General features: G+C 64.7%; 2 protein-coding genes and 1 non-coding gene across 3 annotated transcripts; all 3 read right to left on the reverse strand.

Annotated features, from left to right (window-relative positions):
- Positions 1 to 347: 347 nt before the first annotated feature.
- On the reverse strand, positions 348 to 2679 carry RPL10 (ribosomal protein L10). Its single transcript, XM_037511754.2, has 6 exons — positions 2608 to 2679; positions 1782 to 1840; positions 1585 to 1692; positions 1283 to 1421; positions 661 to 823; positions 348 to 586 (listed from the first exon to the last, which is right to left on the reverse strand). The coding sequence occupies exons 1-6, from the start codon at positions 2628 to 2630 to the stop codon at positions 434 to 436; spliced, it is 645 nt and encodes a 214-aa protein (XP_037367651.1). The 5' UTR covers positions 2631 to 2679; the 3' UTR covers positions 348 to 433.
- LOC119246822 (small nucleolar RNA SNORA70) lies at positions 872 to 1002 on the reverse strand. Its single transcript, XR_005125575.1, has one exon. It is a non-coding gene; the product is annotated as a small nucleolar RNA SNORA70 (small nucleolar RNA).
- A 9793-nt stretch (positions 2680 to 12472) lies between the features above and the next one.
- EMD (emerin) lies at positions 12473 to 14582 on the reverse strand. The gene is made up of 6 exons (XM_037511758.2): positions 14464 to 14582; positions 14236 to 14343; positions 14031 to 14108; positions 13714 to 13847; positions 13291 to 13337; positions 12473 to 13213 (listed from the first exon to the last, which is right to left on the reverse strand). The coding sequence occupies exons 1-6, from the start codon at positions 14543 to 14545 to the stop codon at positions 12889 to 12891; spliced, it is 774 nt and encodes a 257-aa protein (XP_037367655.1). The 5' UTR covers positions 14546 to 14582; the 3' UTR covers positions 12473 to 12888.
- Positions 14583 to 17988: the final 3406 nt, after the last annotated feature.

A 17988-nucleotide genomic window follows, 5' to 3' on the forward strand; every position in this document is an offset into this window, starting at 1 on the left:
AAAAAAAAGGCTATAGTTGAAGGCTACCAGGCAGCATAGCAGGGTCTCCGATTCTTACCACCTGGCTAGCTGGCTCTGGAACCGGGGTGTATTTTTTACCTCCTTCAGTGCCCTATCATAGCTCCTGCAGCCAAGTAGCCCTTGGAAAACCAGAGCACTGAACTGTTGGCACACTTGGATGCCCAGGCCAAAGGTGGCACTTTGCAGCTAACCCCCTGGGCAGGACCCCTTACTCACCCAGAAGGGTGTGTCCCAACAGGCAGTGGGAGTTGCTCCTAGCCCCTTCTGGGTTCTCTTCCCTCATTGGTGCTGCCGGCCTCTTAAGAAAAATGATCCCCCCACTCGCTGCCCAACAAACGCAGATGCAAAGACAAAGGTGGTTAAGAATGCGGTTTTTATTTGTGTCACTAACAAGGGGGCAACTCTTCTGCTCTCATGAGTGCAGGGCCCGCCACTTGTCCAGGGGGCCTCGATTTGGGATGTATTTGACACCACAGCCATCTGGGATGAGCCGTTTTTCAGCTACCATGTCTTCAAACTCATCTGCATTAAACTTGGTAAAGCCCCACTTCTTGGAAATATGGATCTAAAGAAAGAGACAAAGTCAGAGGGCCAGGGAACTGTGCTTAAGAAGGGTAGGACAGGTCACAGATGACTTACTTTCTGGCGGCCAGGGAACTTGAACTTGGCCCTACGCAGAGCCTCGATGACATGCTCCTTGTTCTGCAGCTTGGTGCGGATGGACATGATGACTTGGCCAATGTGGACCCTGGCCACGGTGCCCTGAGGCTTCCCAAAGGCACCCCGCATACCTGTCTGGAGCCTAACATTGGGGACAGCATAAGGTCAGACATAAAGGACCTCTAAAAAGGGCTGTCTCCAAGGTCCCTTAGAGCAACCTATATGATCAACAGGCTGCATACACTACCCAGGAGGCTGCTGTTTGCAGCCACTGCACACCGGGCCCCATGGGAGAAGCACGGTCGGCTTAATTGGCTGCAGGAAACAAACCTTAGATAGAGATGGCAACACCCTAGCAAGGCGCCACGGGGTCATCTCAAAGGGCACCTGTGAGGCAACAGTTATGTGCTTGCTGCCAGACGGCCATCACCTGGCTCAAAGCAGGAATGGCTCCCTTGTAAGCAGCCCCCTAGCAGTCTGAGGGCCAATAGGCCTCTGCTTGCATTCCCACTGCTGATGTGCACAGTGGGTGTCACCACAACCCACTCACCAGCCTGTGGCCTGGTTCTGCTGTGGGGGTTCACGTGCACAGCCACCTCACCTATCGGCCCCAGCACAGGACAGCATCTTGTTGATGCGGATGACATGGAAGGGGTGGAGCCGCACTCGGATGTGGAAGCCATCTTTGCCACAACTTTTCACCATGTACTTGTTGGCACAAATACGGGCAGCCTCCAGGGCTGAAAAGAGGGAGAAACAGCAGAGTGAGAGGAGGTAACACGGGACCCCAGAGCCCTCCACAGCTCTCAGGGGACTTCTAGCCACTGAGCTGTGTACAGCGTGGCTATGGCTGAAGAGCACATAGAAGGGATGAAGTGAGAGAAACAAGCAGTACACCCTCACCTTCGGAGGAGAGCTGCTCATATTCATCTGATACCATGTGGCCACAGAGTGGGAACTCATCCACTTTTGCCTTCTTCCGCCCCAAGTCAAAGATGCGAATCTTGGCATCTGAAAAAGGCTCAGGTTAAGTGTGCCTGGAGTGCTGCACGCACAGGCCAGCACAGCCAAAGCAGCTTGGGAGCTCATGCGCTACTTACCAGGAACCCCGCGGCAGAAACGAGACTTTGGGTAAGGCTTGTTCTTACAATACCGGTAACTGCAGGAGGGAGAAAACCCAGGTTAGAGGGTGGGGGGGAGTCACAAGTCAACTAAACGAGACACTTTGAGTGGCCCCTTAAGGAAAGACCAAAGGAGGGATGAGAAATGATTATCAGTGGTCTATCTTGGAGGTCTCCACCCCTGGAAATCAGCTCGAAAGCAACACGTGGTCAGAAAGACACAATTTAAAAAGTAGAAGAACCTTCTCCTGTTCCCTCGTTGGGATTCAAACTCCTCCAAGGTCAACACTTTGGACAGCCTAGTTCAGGCCACTGGCTGGACTTGTGGCCATGTGCCCTGCAATCGGCCTCCCAGCCACGTGAAGGGCTGCCGGCGCCCCCTGCGGGTCACGCGAGGCTCTGGCGACACTTTTATGGGACTGCAGCGCACGTCGCCCGGAAATAAGAAGATGGCACACAAAGGCCGGGGAGGGAATCAAGCCCGAAAGGTCGCGAATTCCCAGCACAGAGGACCCAATGCAACGCGGGCGCGCTCCCAGCTCGACGCTGGCACAACACAGGCGGCCCGGGGCCAATCCGCCACCCGAACAAAAGGCGGACGGGGGAAGCACCGCGCAGCGGCACCAAGTTGTAAAAGGGAGCGCACTCTGCATGGGGAGATGTAAAACGGCGCGGAGGGGAGCGGGGGGACGTACAGTCTCCAGAACGGGACAATGCGGCCTGCGAGGCCCCACCCGACTTCTCGAAGCGGCCAAACGCACTTCCCTCCCTTTTCCCAGGTGAACTGCATGGATTTGGGACTTACCACCGGGCGGGGCGGCGGCCCATCGCGACACCAGGATCTTGGGGGGCTGCGAGAAAGTAAAGTCAGAACAGAAAACGAGGCCAGACCTCCAACGAAGGGAGAGAAACGACAAACGGCGCGCGCACAAAGCCCGAGACAGCGCTACTCACCGCACCGAAGGCAAAGAGGCGATCCCACGCCCGCGCATGCCTTATATACGCCGACTATCTTCACGCCCTAGAAACCATAGAGTCTCAGGGAGGGCGGGTGGACGCTCTATCACGCCTCGCTACCATAGACGCATTAGCGCTCTGCGCCGACGTCAGGGCGTGGCATGGAGCATGCGCAGTGCAGGGCGGCGGCCGGTTAGCGAATGAGGCCTGGCCACCTAGGCTCTAGGCGCCCGCCCCCCAGGGCCATCTTGGGCGAGAGCGCTCGCCCTCGCTTCCCCTAAACTGTGCCAGACGTGCGTGCCGGGGCTGGGACGAATGAAAATGCCTCCCAGAAGCGCTCACGGGTGGGGGCGGGGTCGTACGTGTCCCCGCGTTGGCGTTCTAGGGCACCAGAACCCAGGGGGCGGTGCCGCGCTGGAGCTTCACGGCCCACGTCCCTTTGTCTGCAGGAAGCCTGAGCGGGGGGGCCGCCCCCAAGACCCCTGGCTCCTGGCCGGAACTGGAGTGCGGGGCCGCCGTCGCAGCGAGCTGAGCACCATCTCCCCGTCTCACAGATCCGGAGCGGGGCCTGTGCCCACCCCGGCCGTCAGCACGACCAGCCAGAGAAAGAACCGGGGGAATCCTCCCCTGAGACCCAGGGCCCGGGAGACCCCGTTGGGGCCACTCCGCCCACCCTGACCCGGCAGAGGAAAGAGCTGATGTCAGCTCCCTGGGACAACTAGGAGGGAGGGAAAAGCTGAACGCTGACCCCGCCTGGATGACAGGGCACTGTCGCTCATCTCTGGCCACGCCCCAGGTCTGCCCTCTGAGAGATGGTTCCCTAGCTCGGACCTCCCCTCCCATACACTCCCAAGATGCCTTCAGCGACAGGGGCAGAGTTAAAGCTGAAGTCATCAGGTTTCAAACTCGGTCAGAGGGTCTCCCACACACTGAAGGAGGACAGCAGGAAGGTAAAAAAGCTCCCCTGGGTGGTTTTTTTTTTTTAAAGATTTATTTAGAACTAGAGTACAGAGCAAGGTGGGGGGGAGTGACAGGCGTCACCAGAGACAGTGGGGAGCAGAGCAGGCAGGTCCACTGAGAGAGACAGCCCAGGGGAGCAGCGGGAAGACAGGAGAGGTCTGCTGCGCCCTGTGGGTAGCTCCCTGGCTGGGGATCGAACTCGTGCCCCACGGCCGTGGCTGCCCGTAGATGGCGTTAAGATAGCACTCACACTTAACTCCTTGCACCGCCAGGGAGGCCCTTCCCAGGGATAATTTTTTTTTTAAGATTGATTTATTTATTTACACAAGCACTGGGTACAGTCAGAAGCGCGGGAGGGTGAGAGAATTCACCAGAGCCAGAGCGGGGAGCAGAGCAGGCAGAAGGACTGAAGTACGCTGCTGAGGGGAGCAGCGGGCGCGGCAGGAGAGGTCTGCGCGCCATGTGGGCCCCTCGCGGGCGGCCGGGGATCGAACCGGCGCTGCAGGGGGTGCGGGCAGCCCCCGCAGTCTAGCGCTGAACCATTGAGCCACCAGGGGAGGCCCCTTCCCAGGGATTTTTGACTAGTGTGTCCCACCCTGAGCAGCTGTTAGCCGCCCTGACCACACGTCACCTGAGCCAATAGCGTCACCTGAGCCAATAGCGGCAGCACCCCTTGGGAAGGCTTGGGCAGCTGTGCGGCCTGCGAGGGAAGAAAAGGTGCAGAAGCCTTCCCGGGGGCCCCAGCCTTCCAGGCCGCGCTCCATCAAGGGCTACGGGGCTAGAAACGGGACGAGGCAGGCGGACGAGTAGGGCAACTTGAACCAGGGCTGCCTGGGCCCCAGGGCCTGGAGCATGCGGGGTTGGACGCGGGAAGCAGAAACCCTGACCGGTCACCCACGCCAATGATCTGTCAAGACACTTGGATGCCTGCACACACCCCACCCCCCACCGCCACGCCCCGGCGTGCTTTATGGCAGCCATCGCGGCCTCGGCGCGGGCAGGACGCAGCTGCTGCTCGACCTCGACTCTAGCGGGCTTCCCCGCCGGACTCGGAAAGTCCACGTCAGGGATGTCATCGCCGAGTCACAGAAGGCAGAGGGACAGCAGCCAGAGCTGTTCGAGGACGCGCTCCCACTTGAATGCGCGTGTAGAGAGCTGCTTCGGCGTCGCCCGCGCCACACACAGGGACGGGTGTGCAGGCCCAGATGTGCGGACTCTCCAACCTCCGCCCCCGGCTCAAGCCCTCCGTCTGCGGAGAGGGCAGCTCTGGCATTAAAACCTGGTCAGCACTGGCGGCCATCCATGTGAGGTGTTAAGTTTCCTGCCACCCGCATTCAATTGGAGCCTCTGTTAAGTGGACCCCAGGCACTGAACCCAGCCCCGTGGACCGGCACGCTGACCTCCTTAACCTAGCACCCCGAGAAGTCGCACAAACGTTCAGACATTTCAGCCAGTAGCTACGTCTGGGAGACTTGCTGGGATGAGCCGGTCCCTTCTGTCAGATGCTGTCTGTCCCCGGGAGCAGCCGCATCGGGGCCTGGTTACGGGTTTCCTGTCGACAGCGTGGGTGCTGTGCAGGGTCTCGAGGACAGCGGACGGCCCCCCCGCCCCGGTGACGCAGTGACAGTCCTCCAGCTGGCGAACGCCAGTCCCCCAGACGCAGAAGGGCAGGCCGCCGGCGCAGCAGGGGAGGCTCAGAGGCGCTGGGGGCCTGAGGCTGTCCGCTTCCGCGGAGCCCCACCGGAAAGCTGGCCCGTTTCCAGGTCTCAGGGTCCCACTGTGCGCCCACGGCCCCGCCCTCCCGCGAAAACGAGAAACACGTGCGCCTGGGGCGCAGCCGGCTCTGGGATCCGGGCAGCCCCAGACGGGCGCGGCGCCTGACCCCCGGCACGGTTGGCCCGGGGGCTGCAGGCGGAGACAGCAGCTGGGGGCTGCCCTGGGGGCGGGGGGCTCGGGCCGCACAGCTGTGGCTGCAGCTGAGAGGGAAGGATGCTGGCTATGTCTTTCGTCCCCGGGCCCCTCGGTGCCCTGACAGTCATCCACGCCTCGGTGCTGCCAGCCCTCAGGGCAGCAGCAGCAGCAGCAGCGCCAGCGACCCAGGCACTTGCGCCACTGGGCCCTTCAGCCCACTAAACCACGGCGGGGAAGCTGGCCGCTGGCAGGCCCCCGCAGGACACCCCACTTCCCGCAGGCGAGGAGCTGTGGCCGGCCCTGCGGCCCAGGGCCTGGCAGACCCATGCCCAGAGCCCCCATCTGGGGCCACGCCCGGTGCCAGTTCTCTAGCAGTCGGGCCGGAGGCAGGATACACACACAGCTCCTGCACAGAGGGCAGGAAATGGGGGGCTGCTCAGTCAGGCGTGGCAGGGCGGGAGGTGCAGAAAGGGACACCCAAGTGCACAGGTAGCGCCGGAACAAGCAGCGGCCGCTCCGAGACGGAGGGGCAGGGGCAGAAAGAAAGCAAGAGGTCGGGGTCATGGGCGGCTTGGTAGGAGCCGGGCCGGTGGCCCCGACGGCCAGAACCCAGGTCTCCGCGTGGGTGGGGACGGTGGCCAGTGGCGCCTTCCAGGTCACTGACTCTTTGTCCAGCGGCATCTGCTTGAGGGTTAAGCCACCCCTGAGGCTTCTGCTTCCAGGCCGTGCTCCTCCACTTCAGAAGTGTTTGCTCTTTCCAAAGTCAGCCCGGGCTCCTGTCACCTCGCCTCCGTGCCTTGCCGCTCTCTGTCTCGCGCCCAGCCTCCGCTTGGGCCCCACGGCTGGCACCACCGCCCCCGGCTTGGATCGGGCTTGACTTCCGGGCTCTGCCGGGCCCAGGAGGCTTGGGCCCCCGAGTCCCCGGCCCCCAGGAGTCTCCTCCACCTGCCGGGAGCCATGGGCGGGCGGGCACCTCCGGCCCGCGGAAAACCTCTCGGACACCAGCACCCACCAGCAAGCCCCCCTGCCTTTCCACGACAAGTGACAGGCGACCGGGCCTCCCTGGGGTCTCAGGGGTGAGCCTCAGCGCCATCAAGCTATCGCCAGCCACTGCAGCCTGAGTGCGGTCCCCGGCCAGGGCGCTGACCCACAGGGCGCAGCAGGCAGGCCTCGCCTGTCTCCCCGCTGCTCCCCTCAGCAGTGGATCCGCCTGTTCTGCTCCCCACTCTGTCTCTGGTGAGTGCTCTCACCCCCCCTCCCCGCACCTCTGGCCTGCACCCCAGCTCTTCTACGCATAAATAAATAGAATAAGTCTTTAAAAGGGAGAGACAGGGCCTCCCCTGGTGGCGCAGCGGTTGAGCGCTGGGCTGCTGAAGCTGCCCGCAGCCTCTCCAGCGCCGGTTCGATCCCCGGCCGACCAGGCAGCGAGGGTCCCACATGGTGCGGCAGACCTCTCCTGCCGCCCGCTGCTCCCCTCAGCAGTGTGTTTCGTCAGTCTGCCTGCTCTGCTCCCCGCTCTGGCTCTGGTGAATCCTCTTGATACCGGAATTGTCAGGCTTAGTCTCCCAGCCAGGAACGGATCCCAGGCTGCAGGGCAGCGCTGAGCCCCAGCCACGAGACCCCCACGGGCGGGTGTCTCATGAAGTCGCAGCAGGAACTTCGCAGACGCTCAGGCTGCTAAAGCGAGAAGAGGCAGGTTTGTTTAGAGAAAGAAAAAGTTTATTGAGGAGAAAAAGAGCAGAAATAAAGTGGGACTCCCAGGCCAGGGAACCAGGCCTGGGAGGGGCAAGGAAGCCAAAGTGGAGTCGTGTCTCAGGGAACATAGACCTTTTTCCCCTCATTATTCTACAGCTCCACCCGTCTCTCTGTGATGGGTTAGTTCTCGGCTGTCTCACTGAATTTGCTACTGAGCGGGGGATCTTCACATTCCTTATCTAGCAGGTTTGTCTTTCCCCATTTGTTGCATCTTTAAATTTATGGCCCAGTCCTCTGGATGGACATCCCTGCATTGAAGCTAAACAGCTGCCCTTCTAAGTGGTCCATAAATTAAACCACTCTCCATTTCTCCAATCTCTGCCTCCCTTTACCACCCGAAGGAAATCAGGACCAGCGTTAACAATGTTGTCCTTGGTCCTGGCATGTTTGTTTTTCCTAGTGGAATTGGTTACACGCCTCTTGCTGCCCTTCTCTCTGAAGCCTTCCTCAATTCTCCAAGGTCTCCTCCGGCAGTGTCCCTAAAACTGCCTAATTCCTAGCTTGCCCTGTGTCTCACTCTCACCCTCCCGCGCTTCTGACTGTCCCCAGTGCTTGTATAAATAACTAAATCTTAAAAAAAAAGAGAGAGACAGACAGACGCCGGCCCGAGGGGCGCAGCTGCCACGTCCAGAGCAGGAGCCGACGGCCTCGCGTCCGCCGAGCTCCTGCAGAGGCACAGGGGGTGGCTGGCGGCGAGGACTCCAAGGGCCGCTGGTGCCCAGTGCCCAGCTGAAAACTGCCGTTTGGAACAAAACGGCCCCAGACCCGCAAGCGCGGGAACGACGGGGGATGCCCGCGGGCTGCGAGGAGGAGGCGTCCTCGGGCGTTGTGCGGGGGGGGGGGGGGGGGCGGAGGTCAGCCTTAAGCTGCTCCCCAAGGCCGTCCGCTAGCACGTGCGGAAACACTCGCGCCCAGGCCCTCGCGCGTAGCGGTTCCAGGCCCGGGGCGCGGGCCACCCGGGCGGAGCGCGCTGGGGGCGGGGCCGCCAGGGGCTCGATGCGGATGAACGGCCCCGATTGGAGGGAGACGTGCCCGTCAGGTCAGAGGGGCCGGGCCTCCGAGGGGCGGTGCTGAAGGACACCGGGTGTCGGCGAGGCCCAGCTTGGTCATAGGCCGCGCCAGCCGGAAGGGGCGGGCCCAAAAGGCGGGGCTCCCGGTCGGCGGGGCGGACTTCCGGTGGGCGCGGCGAGAGAACGCGTCAGCCAGGGAGGCCAGGGGTGGGCGAACCCGGGCTCGCCCCCCGCCCTGGGACCCCGCGGCGCCAGCACCCCCGCCCCCACCCCCACCCCGAGCCCAGGGTCGCCGTCCCGGACGCGGACGCCTCAGGAGACCGGCAGCTGTCCGGGGCCGGCGACCGCGGCGCTCCTCCCACCGTGCCTGAGGCGGCCGGCCCTCTAACCGCCAGGGACAGTGTATTGGGGTCCCCGGGTCCTGGGGCGCGGGGTGGCGACCCCACCGAAGGCAGAGGCGCCTGGCGGCCCCTCGGGAAGCTTCGCCGCGCCCGCTCTGTCCGCGCACGCTCGCCCGCCCGGCGCGCAGGTGCCCACGCTCCCGCGCGAACGCCACGCGCGGGCCACTCGGCGGAGTGGGGCGCCCCGGGAGGTGGGCCGGGGCGGGGGCGGCGCCCGGGAGCGCGTGGCCACGAGGGGCGGTCGGCGCTTCTGGAGGCGGGGCCACGGGAAGGTGCCGTCTCCGCCTCCCTGGACGGGCGTGGGGTGTCGTGCCCCCGCCCCCGCTTGTCCCAGGGCCTCTGGGGGGGGGGCGTGGGGAGCCGCGCAGAGGGAGCCCTGGGCTTCCCTAGAAGTGGGGCGAGCGGGAAGCCTGCCTCCCCGAGGTTCTCACGCTGGGGGTGCATGACCGCACCTGCGAGCTTGTTGAGACGCGGGGTGCTGGGCCCCAGCCCAGTCTCCTATTTTTTTTTTTTTTTAAGATTTATTTATTTATACAGGCACTGGGTGCAGCCAGAAGCGCGGGAGGGTGAGAGGACCCGCCAGAGCCAGAGCGGGGAGCAGAGCAGGCAGAAGGACCGAAGGACACTGCTGAGGGGAGCAGCGGGCGGCAGGAGAGGTCTGCGCGCCATGCGGGACCCTCGCCCGGTGGCCGGGGAGCAGCCGGGGATCGAACCGGCGCCGCGGAGGCCGCGGGCGGCTTCGCAACCCAGCGCTCAACCGCTGCGCCACCGGGGAGGCCCCCAGTCTCCTATCTTGCAGATCTGAGGCGGGGCTCAGACTTGGCCATCTCGCGGGGCTCCCGCGCTGGCCCAGGCTGGGGGGGGGGCCGCGCACTGCGGCTTGTTGGCCTGGGAACCCCACTCTGAGAAGCACGGCTCCCCAGCCTCGTGCCCCCCTGCAGGGGCCTGGGAAAGGTGGGCCCGGAAGGCTGGCCGTGGGGTGGGCGCCGCTGTCCCTCCCCTCCCCGCCCCGGGTGGCCTCAGACCAGAGGGGACCAGCGTGTCAGGGGGCTGCTCCCAACGGGAGCACCTGCTGTCCCCTCTGCAGACTCCTAGGTGAGAGGGCCCGGCCTGGGGGGGCGTGTCCCCCAGTCAGCTCTGCTGCTGCCACCCTGGCCCGGCACCCTGCCCGGTTCTGGGCACAGGGCCCCCGGGCGGGTGTGAGCCGGGCCTTGTGCCTCCTGCTCTCCTCCCAGCAGCTGGGTGGAGCCGGTGCTCCTCTCCCTGGTGCCCCTCTCCCTGGTGCCATCTGCCTGTCCTTGCCTGGGGCCCCTCGCCGGACGGTGCCCAGTCTGGCTCCCTCCCGCCCCTGCCTGGGTGGGCCTCGGGCTCGCGCCAGGTCTGTCCTGTGCCCTCTGCCCGGGGCCTGTGTCCCCCACCTGGGCCTCCTCTGCCTGCGCCGCCCTGCACGTGGGCACGGGAGGTGGCGTCCGCGGGGACGGGCATCCCTGCGTAGCCGGCTCTGCTCTGGGGCACTTCTTCCCGGGAGCCTTGCCCGCAGGGGCTTTGGAGGGGATGGACGCAGGACTGTCTCCTCTTGGCAGGAGCCCCCGCCGGGGGCGGGGGCAGGGGTGTGCCCCGTGGGTGCAGAGCCCTGGGGCCGGTCGGCAGGGGCCTAGGGGCGAGGGTGGCCTCTCAGGGGAACCTCTGTTCTTCTAGGCGCTGGACGTCTGCGGACCTGGCTCTGCCTTCTCCTGCCTCGTTCCCAGCTGTGCTGCTTCTGGGAGCCTGGGGGGCGTGCCTGGTCCCTCCTGGCCAGTGTGGGCACGGCCGTGGGGAGCCGTGCGGGGGCGTGGCCGCGCTCGGGTGCCTCTCAGTGCCTGGCCACCAACCGGGAGCCCCGGCCAGGTCAGTCCCGCGCGGAGCCACGGCCACTCCAATGTCTTGGCCCGAGGTGCAAGCAGTGGCTGGTTCATCTTGAGGAGCATAGGCTGTGCACCCCTCAGCCTGCCACATGGCGGGCGCTCGGGCCCACCTGGTCTGGTGGTGTCCTAAAGGGAGCTGGCCTTGCACAGCAGGAGGTCAAGGCATCGCTCCCCCAGACCTGCCCAGTGCTGAGGTGCTTCCCTCAGACTGGTGGGGGAGCCTTGGTCAAGGGGCTCATGAGGAATAACCTTGGGCTCCTCCCCGCACATCCCCTCCCTGCTGTCCCCAGGGCCTCCCGGGGCTCCGGGTGTGCTTCCCTCACTCCTGCCTGGGGCTCCACCTCACCTGGCAGTTCCCTGCTTAAGTCACTTGCCTTGTCTGCACCTGGGCATCTCTGCCTCCTCCTGTGCCCCTCATACCTGCTTCGGCCTTGGGAGGAAGTGCCAGGGGGTGGCCCCCGGGAGTGGGAGCCTGGAGCCCTCTAGGCGGTAACCTCAGAGCCTTCAGGAGCTTTCTGGTGAGCGTTTAGTTGGCGACCGAAGGCTTTGGCCCTTTAGGGTCCCACCCAGCCCTCGGGACCCTTGCAGCCATGCAAGACTTCAGATTGGGGGACCTAGAGCCCTAAGGTGCCCTTATAGAGGTCAGAAGCCTTTGGGGCTGGGAAGCAGCCCCAGCAGCATTGTGGGCCGTTGGGCCAAACCTAAAGGGGAGTTTTCGGTGGGCCCCAGCCCACTGGGACTTCTAGGAGGCTCATTTTGCCGCTCTGGGGCAGGAGCCTGGAGAGTCCTGAGAATGAAGCGGTGCCCTTGTGGAGTGAATGAATGAAAGACGGTTGTCCAAGGATAGCAACTGCTCTGCCCTTTCTTTCCCCTCAGCCACATACCGCCGAGTGGGGTTGCCCAGCTCACCTAGCCTCCTCTCCAGGCCTCAGGCCGAGTGGCCATTTCCCCGAGAAGCTTTCGGTTTCCCCCCCGCTTACGCAGTCCCTTGCTGTAGGGCCACACACACAGTAATGTGGGGAGCCTAGGACAGAGCCAGAAGAAATGGCCAGGAGCAGGATGGGGTGAGTGCAGCCCCAGCCCTGATAGGAACTTGCCTGGGGGCTAAGAGCCCCCCAAGCCTTGAGAGCCCAGGGGTGCATGTGCAGGTACCATATGGGTACATGGGCACTGTGCCAAGTGAGAGGAGTTGGTCACAGGCAGGCAGAGGGACTGAGGTCAGTGCCTGCTGGGGAGCCCTGGTGACCCTCTGCTTCCTACCTGCTTGATGGTGCCGGCCCCCGCCCTGTGCTCCCCCACTGCTGACCCCAGCGAGCCAGGTGCATGATTTCCGGGGCCCTTTCCGCCCCAGCGTGCCTTAGCATTGGCTTTTCGGAATCTAAATGTTGAAGTTCGGAAAACCCCCATGGCAGAAGCCTGCACGTGAGACACGCCAAGCCGCCTTAGCCAGGAGATGGGCGAGTCCCCTGCAGTGCTGGACGGGGCTCCTGGAAAGCCAAGAAATGGCCCCCCAGAGGCCCCAGGCCCTTTCTGGCCCCTGCCCTGAGCTCAGCTCTTACAGGCTGCAGCCTGGCCTGCATCTCCGAGGGGCCCTAGTTTTTGTCCTAAGTAGTCCTAAGAGCTTTCTCTGGGAATGAGTCAGAATGAGCCCCGGAAGCAAAGCCCCAAGGTACCCATGGGCAGCATGAGGGCCCCGCCCCAGACCACAGCAAGAAGGCAGAGCGTATAGCTGGGGCAGGGAGTGGGGAGGAGGGTGGAGCCAGAGACCCGCCCCACACAGGGAAGAGCAGCACATAAAAATAAATGGTTTTTTATTGTGTATCCACGAAAACAAAGTCAGGGTGGCCTTTGGCTAGCCCCCGAAGAGGTGACAAGGAACAGGAGGCATGCAGAGCCACTGCCCTTGCATTCCCTCCAGAAGGGTCTTGCTCTCCTGGCCCTAAGGGTCAGAGGCCAACATGGCCAGGAGGCTCCAGAGGACAGCCCTCCCGGTACACCAAGCCAGAGGGTCTGGGCCTGCTGCCTCCCTGGCAGAACGAGGAAGAACAAGTCAAGGGAGCGAGCATGGGCCAGGCCCAGCACCCCCAAGCTAGAATACACACAAAGCCCCCACCCCACCCCCAGCAAACACTGCGAAGGCAGTCAGCCGGGACTCTGAGAGCAGCTGCCGGGGCCAGAAACCAGGGCCTCAGGGCTCCGTCCAGAAGGGGTTGCCGTCCTCAGCCTGCATGGAGTAGTAAACAAAGAGCAGGAAGGCAGCAAAAACCAGGAACAGGAGCAGCTGGCCCCAGAGGGGGACCTGGCGGTCCTGCCCCAGATCAGCCCCCGGAGCTGGCTTTTCGGGGCGGATGGCTCGTCGGGCAAGCCACGAAGAGGGGGGAGATGAGGACACGGGAGAGGGGGAAGATGGAGGATAGTAGGACAGGCCCAGGGAGCTTCTGGAGATGCTGGGCGCAGGGCGGTAGTGCGCAATGCTCTGGTAGGCGCTGTCCCGGCCATAAGCACGGCGTTCCCTGTGGCAAAGTGGGGCGCAGAAGGGTCAGGAAGGCCAGGGCAAAGATCAGCCTGGCCCCCAGCCCTCCCTACTCACCTATCCTTGCTCTCCTCTTCAGAAGAGAAAAGGCTGTCATCACGCACCTAGAGAAGACCCAGAGTGAGGTAGGTGGCTGGTACGGACTTGCTGTAGCCCCAGTGTCCGTGTCCCTGCCTGGCCTGTCCTGCTCACAGCTCAAAGGCCAGGCCCTGTCTCAGCTCCCAGCTACAGCTGCCGGCCAAGCCCTCCCTCGCGGCTGGCAGGCCTGCCTCCCGGCCCTCTTTCTGCTGAAGGACTCTCAGCAGCAGGAACCCAGATTCCGAGCCCAGATGCGGGCCTGTCCTGGTGCCCGAGTGACAGTTCCCCGGGGGAGGGGGGGGGCTGAGCGGGCCAGCAGGCGCGGGAGGCACTGTCCACACAAGTGCCCCCTCCACTTCCCTTGCTCAGGCTGGTCCACCCCAGAGGCCTGGCCCCGCTCACCTGGCGGTGGAAGGTGTCCCCGCTGGAGAGTGAAGCTGGGGGCTGCCGGAAGCCCTTGGAAGAGCCCGCGGCCTCAGGCTCACCGTAGGTGCTGGTGCTCAGGTAACTCTCCTCGTAGTAGTCATCGTTACAGCCTTGGGAGGGGGCAGCGGTGGTGAAGGGGCAGCAGGAGGGTGCCCCCGCTCCTAGCCTGAACCCCGTTTGGGGGCCGCTCAGGGAGGGTGGGATGGGGGCCTCAGGGCCCACACGGAAGTCCCGGAGGAGGTGGAAGGTATCAGGGTGCCTCCCCCCACCCCACCCCTGGGGCCCGGCCTTACCCTTGCTCTGGTAAAGCAAGGCGTCCTCTTTCTTGGGCAGATCGTACATATCCGAATCCACGGAGGCAGAATCGAAGTCTGTGGGGGGCAAAACCGTTTGCCCCCAGGCTCCTCTCCCGCGCCCCTCCCGCCAGTGGCCGGGCCACACCCTCTCCGCCCTAACCCATCCCGGCTGTGCAGGTGGGGCTCGGGGCGGGGGCCTCACCCGAAAACCGGTAGGAGAAAGAGGTCGCGGATGAGTTCGGCGGCGACAGCCTCCGCCTCTGGGTCTCGTATTCGAAGATCTTCTTCTCGTAGAGCTTGCGCGTGGAGCCTGCGGACGCGGGAGGGCGTGGTCAGAGGCGCCGGCCCCCGAGCCCGGGGGCCCCGAGCCCGGGGGTGGCGCGCGCGGGAAGGCCCGGAGCCGGAGCGGCGCGGGGGGGGGGGCGCGTACCCACGACGGGCCCGTGCGGGATGTTGTACTGGCGCAGCACGGCGGCCAGCTCGGCGTCCGACAGCACCGCGTAGTCGTCCATGGCGGGCGGCGGGGCCTGGGGGCGGCCCGGGCCTGTCGACGCGGGCCGAGCGACGCGGCCTTGGAGGGCGGCGGGGGCAGCGCGAGCGCCTCGGGAGCGGCTGCGCGGGCGTCACGCTGGCGTCACGGCCGCGGCTCGCGGGCGGCGCACGCAGCCGGGGCGGAGCCAGGTGAGCCGCCGCCGCCGGCGCAGACCGGCCCCGCCGTGGGAGCGAGCAGGGAGGGGCGGGCCCGGAGCCGCCAGCGCCGGGATTGGCTGGAGGCGCTGGGGGGCGGGGCTTGCGCGGGAGCCCAGGCGGCACTGGCCGGTCTGGCCGTGGGAGCGGGCGGGGCCGCGGGGCCGGGAAAAGGGGCGGGGTCAGCGAATCCAGACGTCCCCTGCGGGGCGGGCCGTGCGCCGAGGAGCACACGCCCACGGCGGCCGGCCCGGGCGCGCGGGACCCAGCGACGAGCGAAGACGACACCCGCTGGCGGGCTGGGGCCGGGCTACGGGAGGGACAGGACCTGCAGAGTGGAACCGGCAGAAACCGGCCTGGACGCGCAAGCTGGGTGGGGTCGGCACTCTGGGCATGGCTCGCCCTGCCGAGTCACGGAGGCTCCGCCCCGCCCCGCCGCCCCCGCCGTTCCCCGCCCCCGGCCTCCAGCACGTGGGGTTCCTCGGTCCCACCCGGGCCCGCAGGCCGGAGACGCCGAGCGGCCGACGGCTGGGGCCCCCTCCGGACAGCGAGCCCGTGGGCTCCCGGGCTGGCGCCGCGGCCTGCGCTTGGCACGTCGGGGGCTCCCGGGGCTGGCGCCGCGGCCTGCGCTTGGCACGTCGGGGACGCCCCCGGCCCCCGCCCCACCCGGCACCGTCCCCGCTGCGCACCTGCGCCCGCCCGACCCTCCTCCCTGCTCTCCGCCCCAGCCCGGGGAAGTGGGGCACTGGGCCAGGAGGCCGCCCGCTGCCAGCAGCCTTGGAGGGGGCCGGGCGTGCCAGTGGGCCCCGGCCCAGGCCGTCCGTGATGCCGCAGACGGCGCCGTCCGCCCGCCGCACCGTGCCCTCCAGCTCGGGCACTGAGAAGAGGGGGTTTCCCCTCCTCCGGACGGGCCCCTGCGCCCGGTGTGACGGAGGCGGGGGCCAGGTGGGGGCTCCCAGGCCCGGGGGGGGGCCCACTCAGGCGTTCCAACAGACCCGGGCTGGCTTCACTGGGGGGGCGCGGCAGAGTGGGACCGCGGGACTTGGGGGAGCCGAGGGGCTTGGCATCAAGCCAGGCGGCCAGGTTCTGCGCAGGAGCCTGAATGTGAGTTGGACTGGCGAGAGGCTTGGCCAGTAAAGAGCTGTCGGTGGAATGGGAAGGAGGCCACAGTCGTGTTCTAAGGGAATCCACCTCCAGGGCCAACAGAGGTGCCCCCGTCTGGGCAGGCCCCTGCACGGGAACATGTGGAGATAGGGTGCTGTCTCTGGTCTCCTACGTGGCAGCTGGTAAAGGGGAGAGAAGAGGACAGCTCTGGTCAGACACAAGCTGTCTGGTACAGCTGGGGCATCGCAGCAGTTCGCCGGGCTTCTCTCAGGGTGGAGAACAGGCAGCAGACGGAGTGGGAAGGAACGGGCTATGCTGGTTGCTGCACGAAGACCCTCAGAAGACTTGCTGTGGTCTGATTTAAAGGCCAGGCCTGTTCTGTCTCCCCAGTTATGGAAAGGGGGTATGTGGCTTCCTAGTCACGTGCATGGCAGCCCAGAGGGAGAGCCCTGGCTCGCTGCTTATCTCCTCCAGCAGGGAGGAGCCGGCTTGGGCTCTGGGCCACTCAGAGGCAGCCTCATGGAATCTTGAGTTTTGGCAAGAGCAGAGTCCCCAGCACCTCTCCAAGCCTCCTTTTGCACCGCTGGCCCCTGTCCCGGAGGCTCAGCCCTCCCCCATGCCACCCCTCCCTGCGCAGATCCAAGCTGTTTCCTTATGAGGTCAAGGAATCTAGTTTGCCTTCTCCCCAAGGAACACCCCCACCAGCACCTGCCTCGGCACTCTGCCTTTTATGTCCCCCCACCGTTAACCCACTGAAGTCCCACCATGGATGGCGCAAGGAGACTAAACTGTGACAGTCCCCTGTGCCCACTCTCTGAGCCCCTGGAGCCCGTGGCCACACAGGTCCATCCCAGACTAGCAGGAGTTAGGCCAGCCCTGGTGCACTAGGCCCTCGGGGCTGTGCACCACCCTGTCAGCTAGAGGAGGAAGCAGGGGCTGGGGCAGGAGAAGACTTGCCTGCCCCACAGCTCCAAGTGCAGCGATTTATTCGTGGCCTGGCCCCCCAAGCCAGGACCTAGTCCTCAGCAAACCCCTTGGCTGGCTCAGCAGTCATCACGGGGGCTATGAAAGAAGTCTGGGGCCTGGTCCAGGGGTCTTCCTGACAAGGGTGGGCAGAGTGAAAGAAGAGGATTTCTCTGGAGCTGCAGCCGGGGGCAGAGGGGCAAGAAGCTGCCCAAGCCCAGTCAGAACAGGAAACGCTTCGCCTCCAGGTGGGGGAAGCAGCGTAACGTGTCAGCTGCAATCCTGGCGAGGTTGGAAGTGATAAGGAAGGATCTTTGTCAGCTTGAGTGCTTGTCTCAGTGCCGTATCCAAGGTGGTTGCTCGCTGCGCTGCCAGTGTTTTCGAGGTCAGAATCTGCTGGGTGCTTTAGAACAGCACAGAAGTTTTTTGTAATGTGAAAGAGTCTTTAGGGTGCAACTGGTGTTCAGGCGCTTTGAATCACTCAGTAAGTCGCAGAAGCCATCAGGTGGTTATCGTGAGGACGAGTGTGGAGGGTGTCCACTAAACGCAAACTAGTGAGTGGTTGCTGCCCAGTGCTTCTCAAAGAACGCCTGTGTCCACACCCTGGCACACATGGCTCTGTCTCACTGCTGCTGGCGCGAGAGGGCAGGTCCAGCTGCCTTTGCAGCAGGAATGGGGCAGATTCCAGTGATTTTCTGAAACCCGCAACATAAGAACAGGTCTCTCATGTGTTCTGGCCTTCGCCAGGGGACAGCTGCCTCTCCCACACTGGAAGAAGTCAGGACTGAGAGCTGCATGTGCTCAGGGTAGGGGGTACAGGCAGTAGTGTAGAGGACTCAAATGGAAGTGGGGCTTCCAAGATCTCCCCCCCCCAGCCTTCTGGGTGCTCACCCAGCTCTTGTGCTCTGGCTGCAATGCCTGTAGCGGGTGGATTTCCCGCCTCGAACGACAGCCTTGACCATGAGCTCCAGCACAGCTGCCTCGCGGGACCGCGCTCATGTGCTCGTTATCCAGTGGTGGTGGGCAGAGGGCCACTTCCGCCAGGGGAGAGACCCTGCTGGAGCGGCGCGCTAGGAGATGCCCACTTGGGTCAACATAGAAGGTGACCGCGGCACAGGCAAGAAGGCAGCGGAGGCCGTAGGGAAGCCTGGAGGGCCTCTGGCTCCCTGTGTTCGGGAACTGTAGATGGCAGGTGTGACCC

The sequence above is a fragment of the Talpa occidentalis genome, unplaced genomic scaffold (assembly GCF_014898055.3).
Source record: "Talpa occidentalis isolate TD23 unplaced genomic scaffold, MPIMG_talOcc4v2.1 talOcc4.15, whole genome shotgun sequence".
NCBI classification, from domain to species: domain Eukaryota; kingdom Metazoa; phylum Chordata; class Mammalia; order Eulipotyphla; family Talpidae; genus Talpa; species Talpa occidentalis.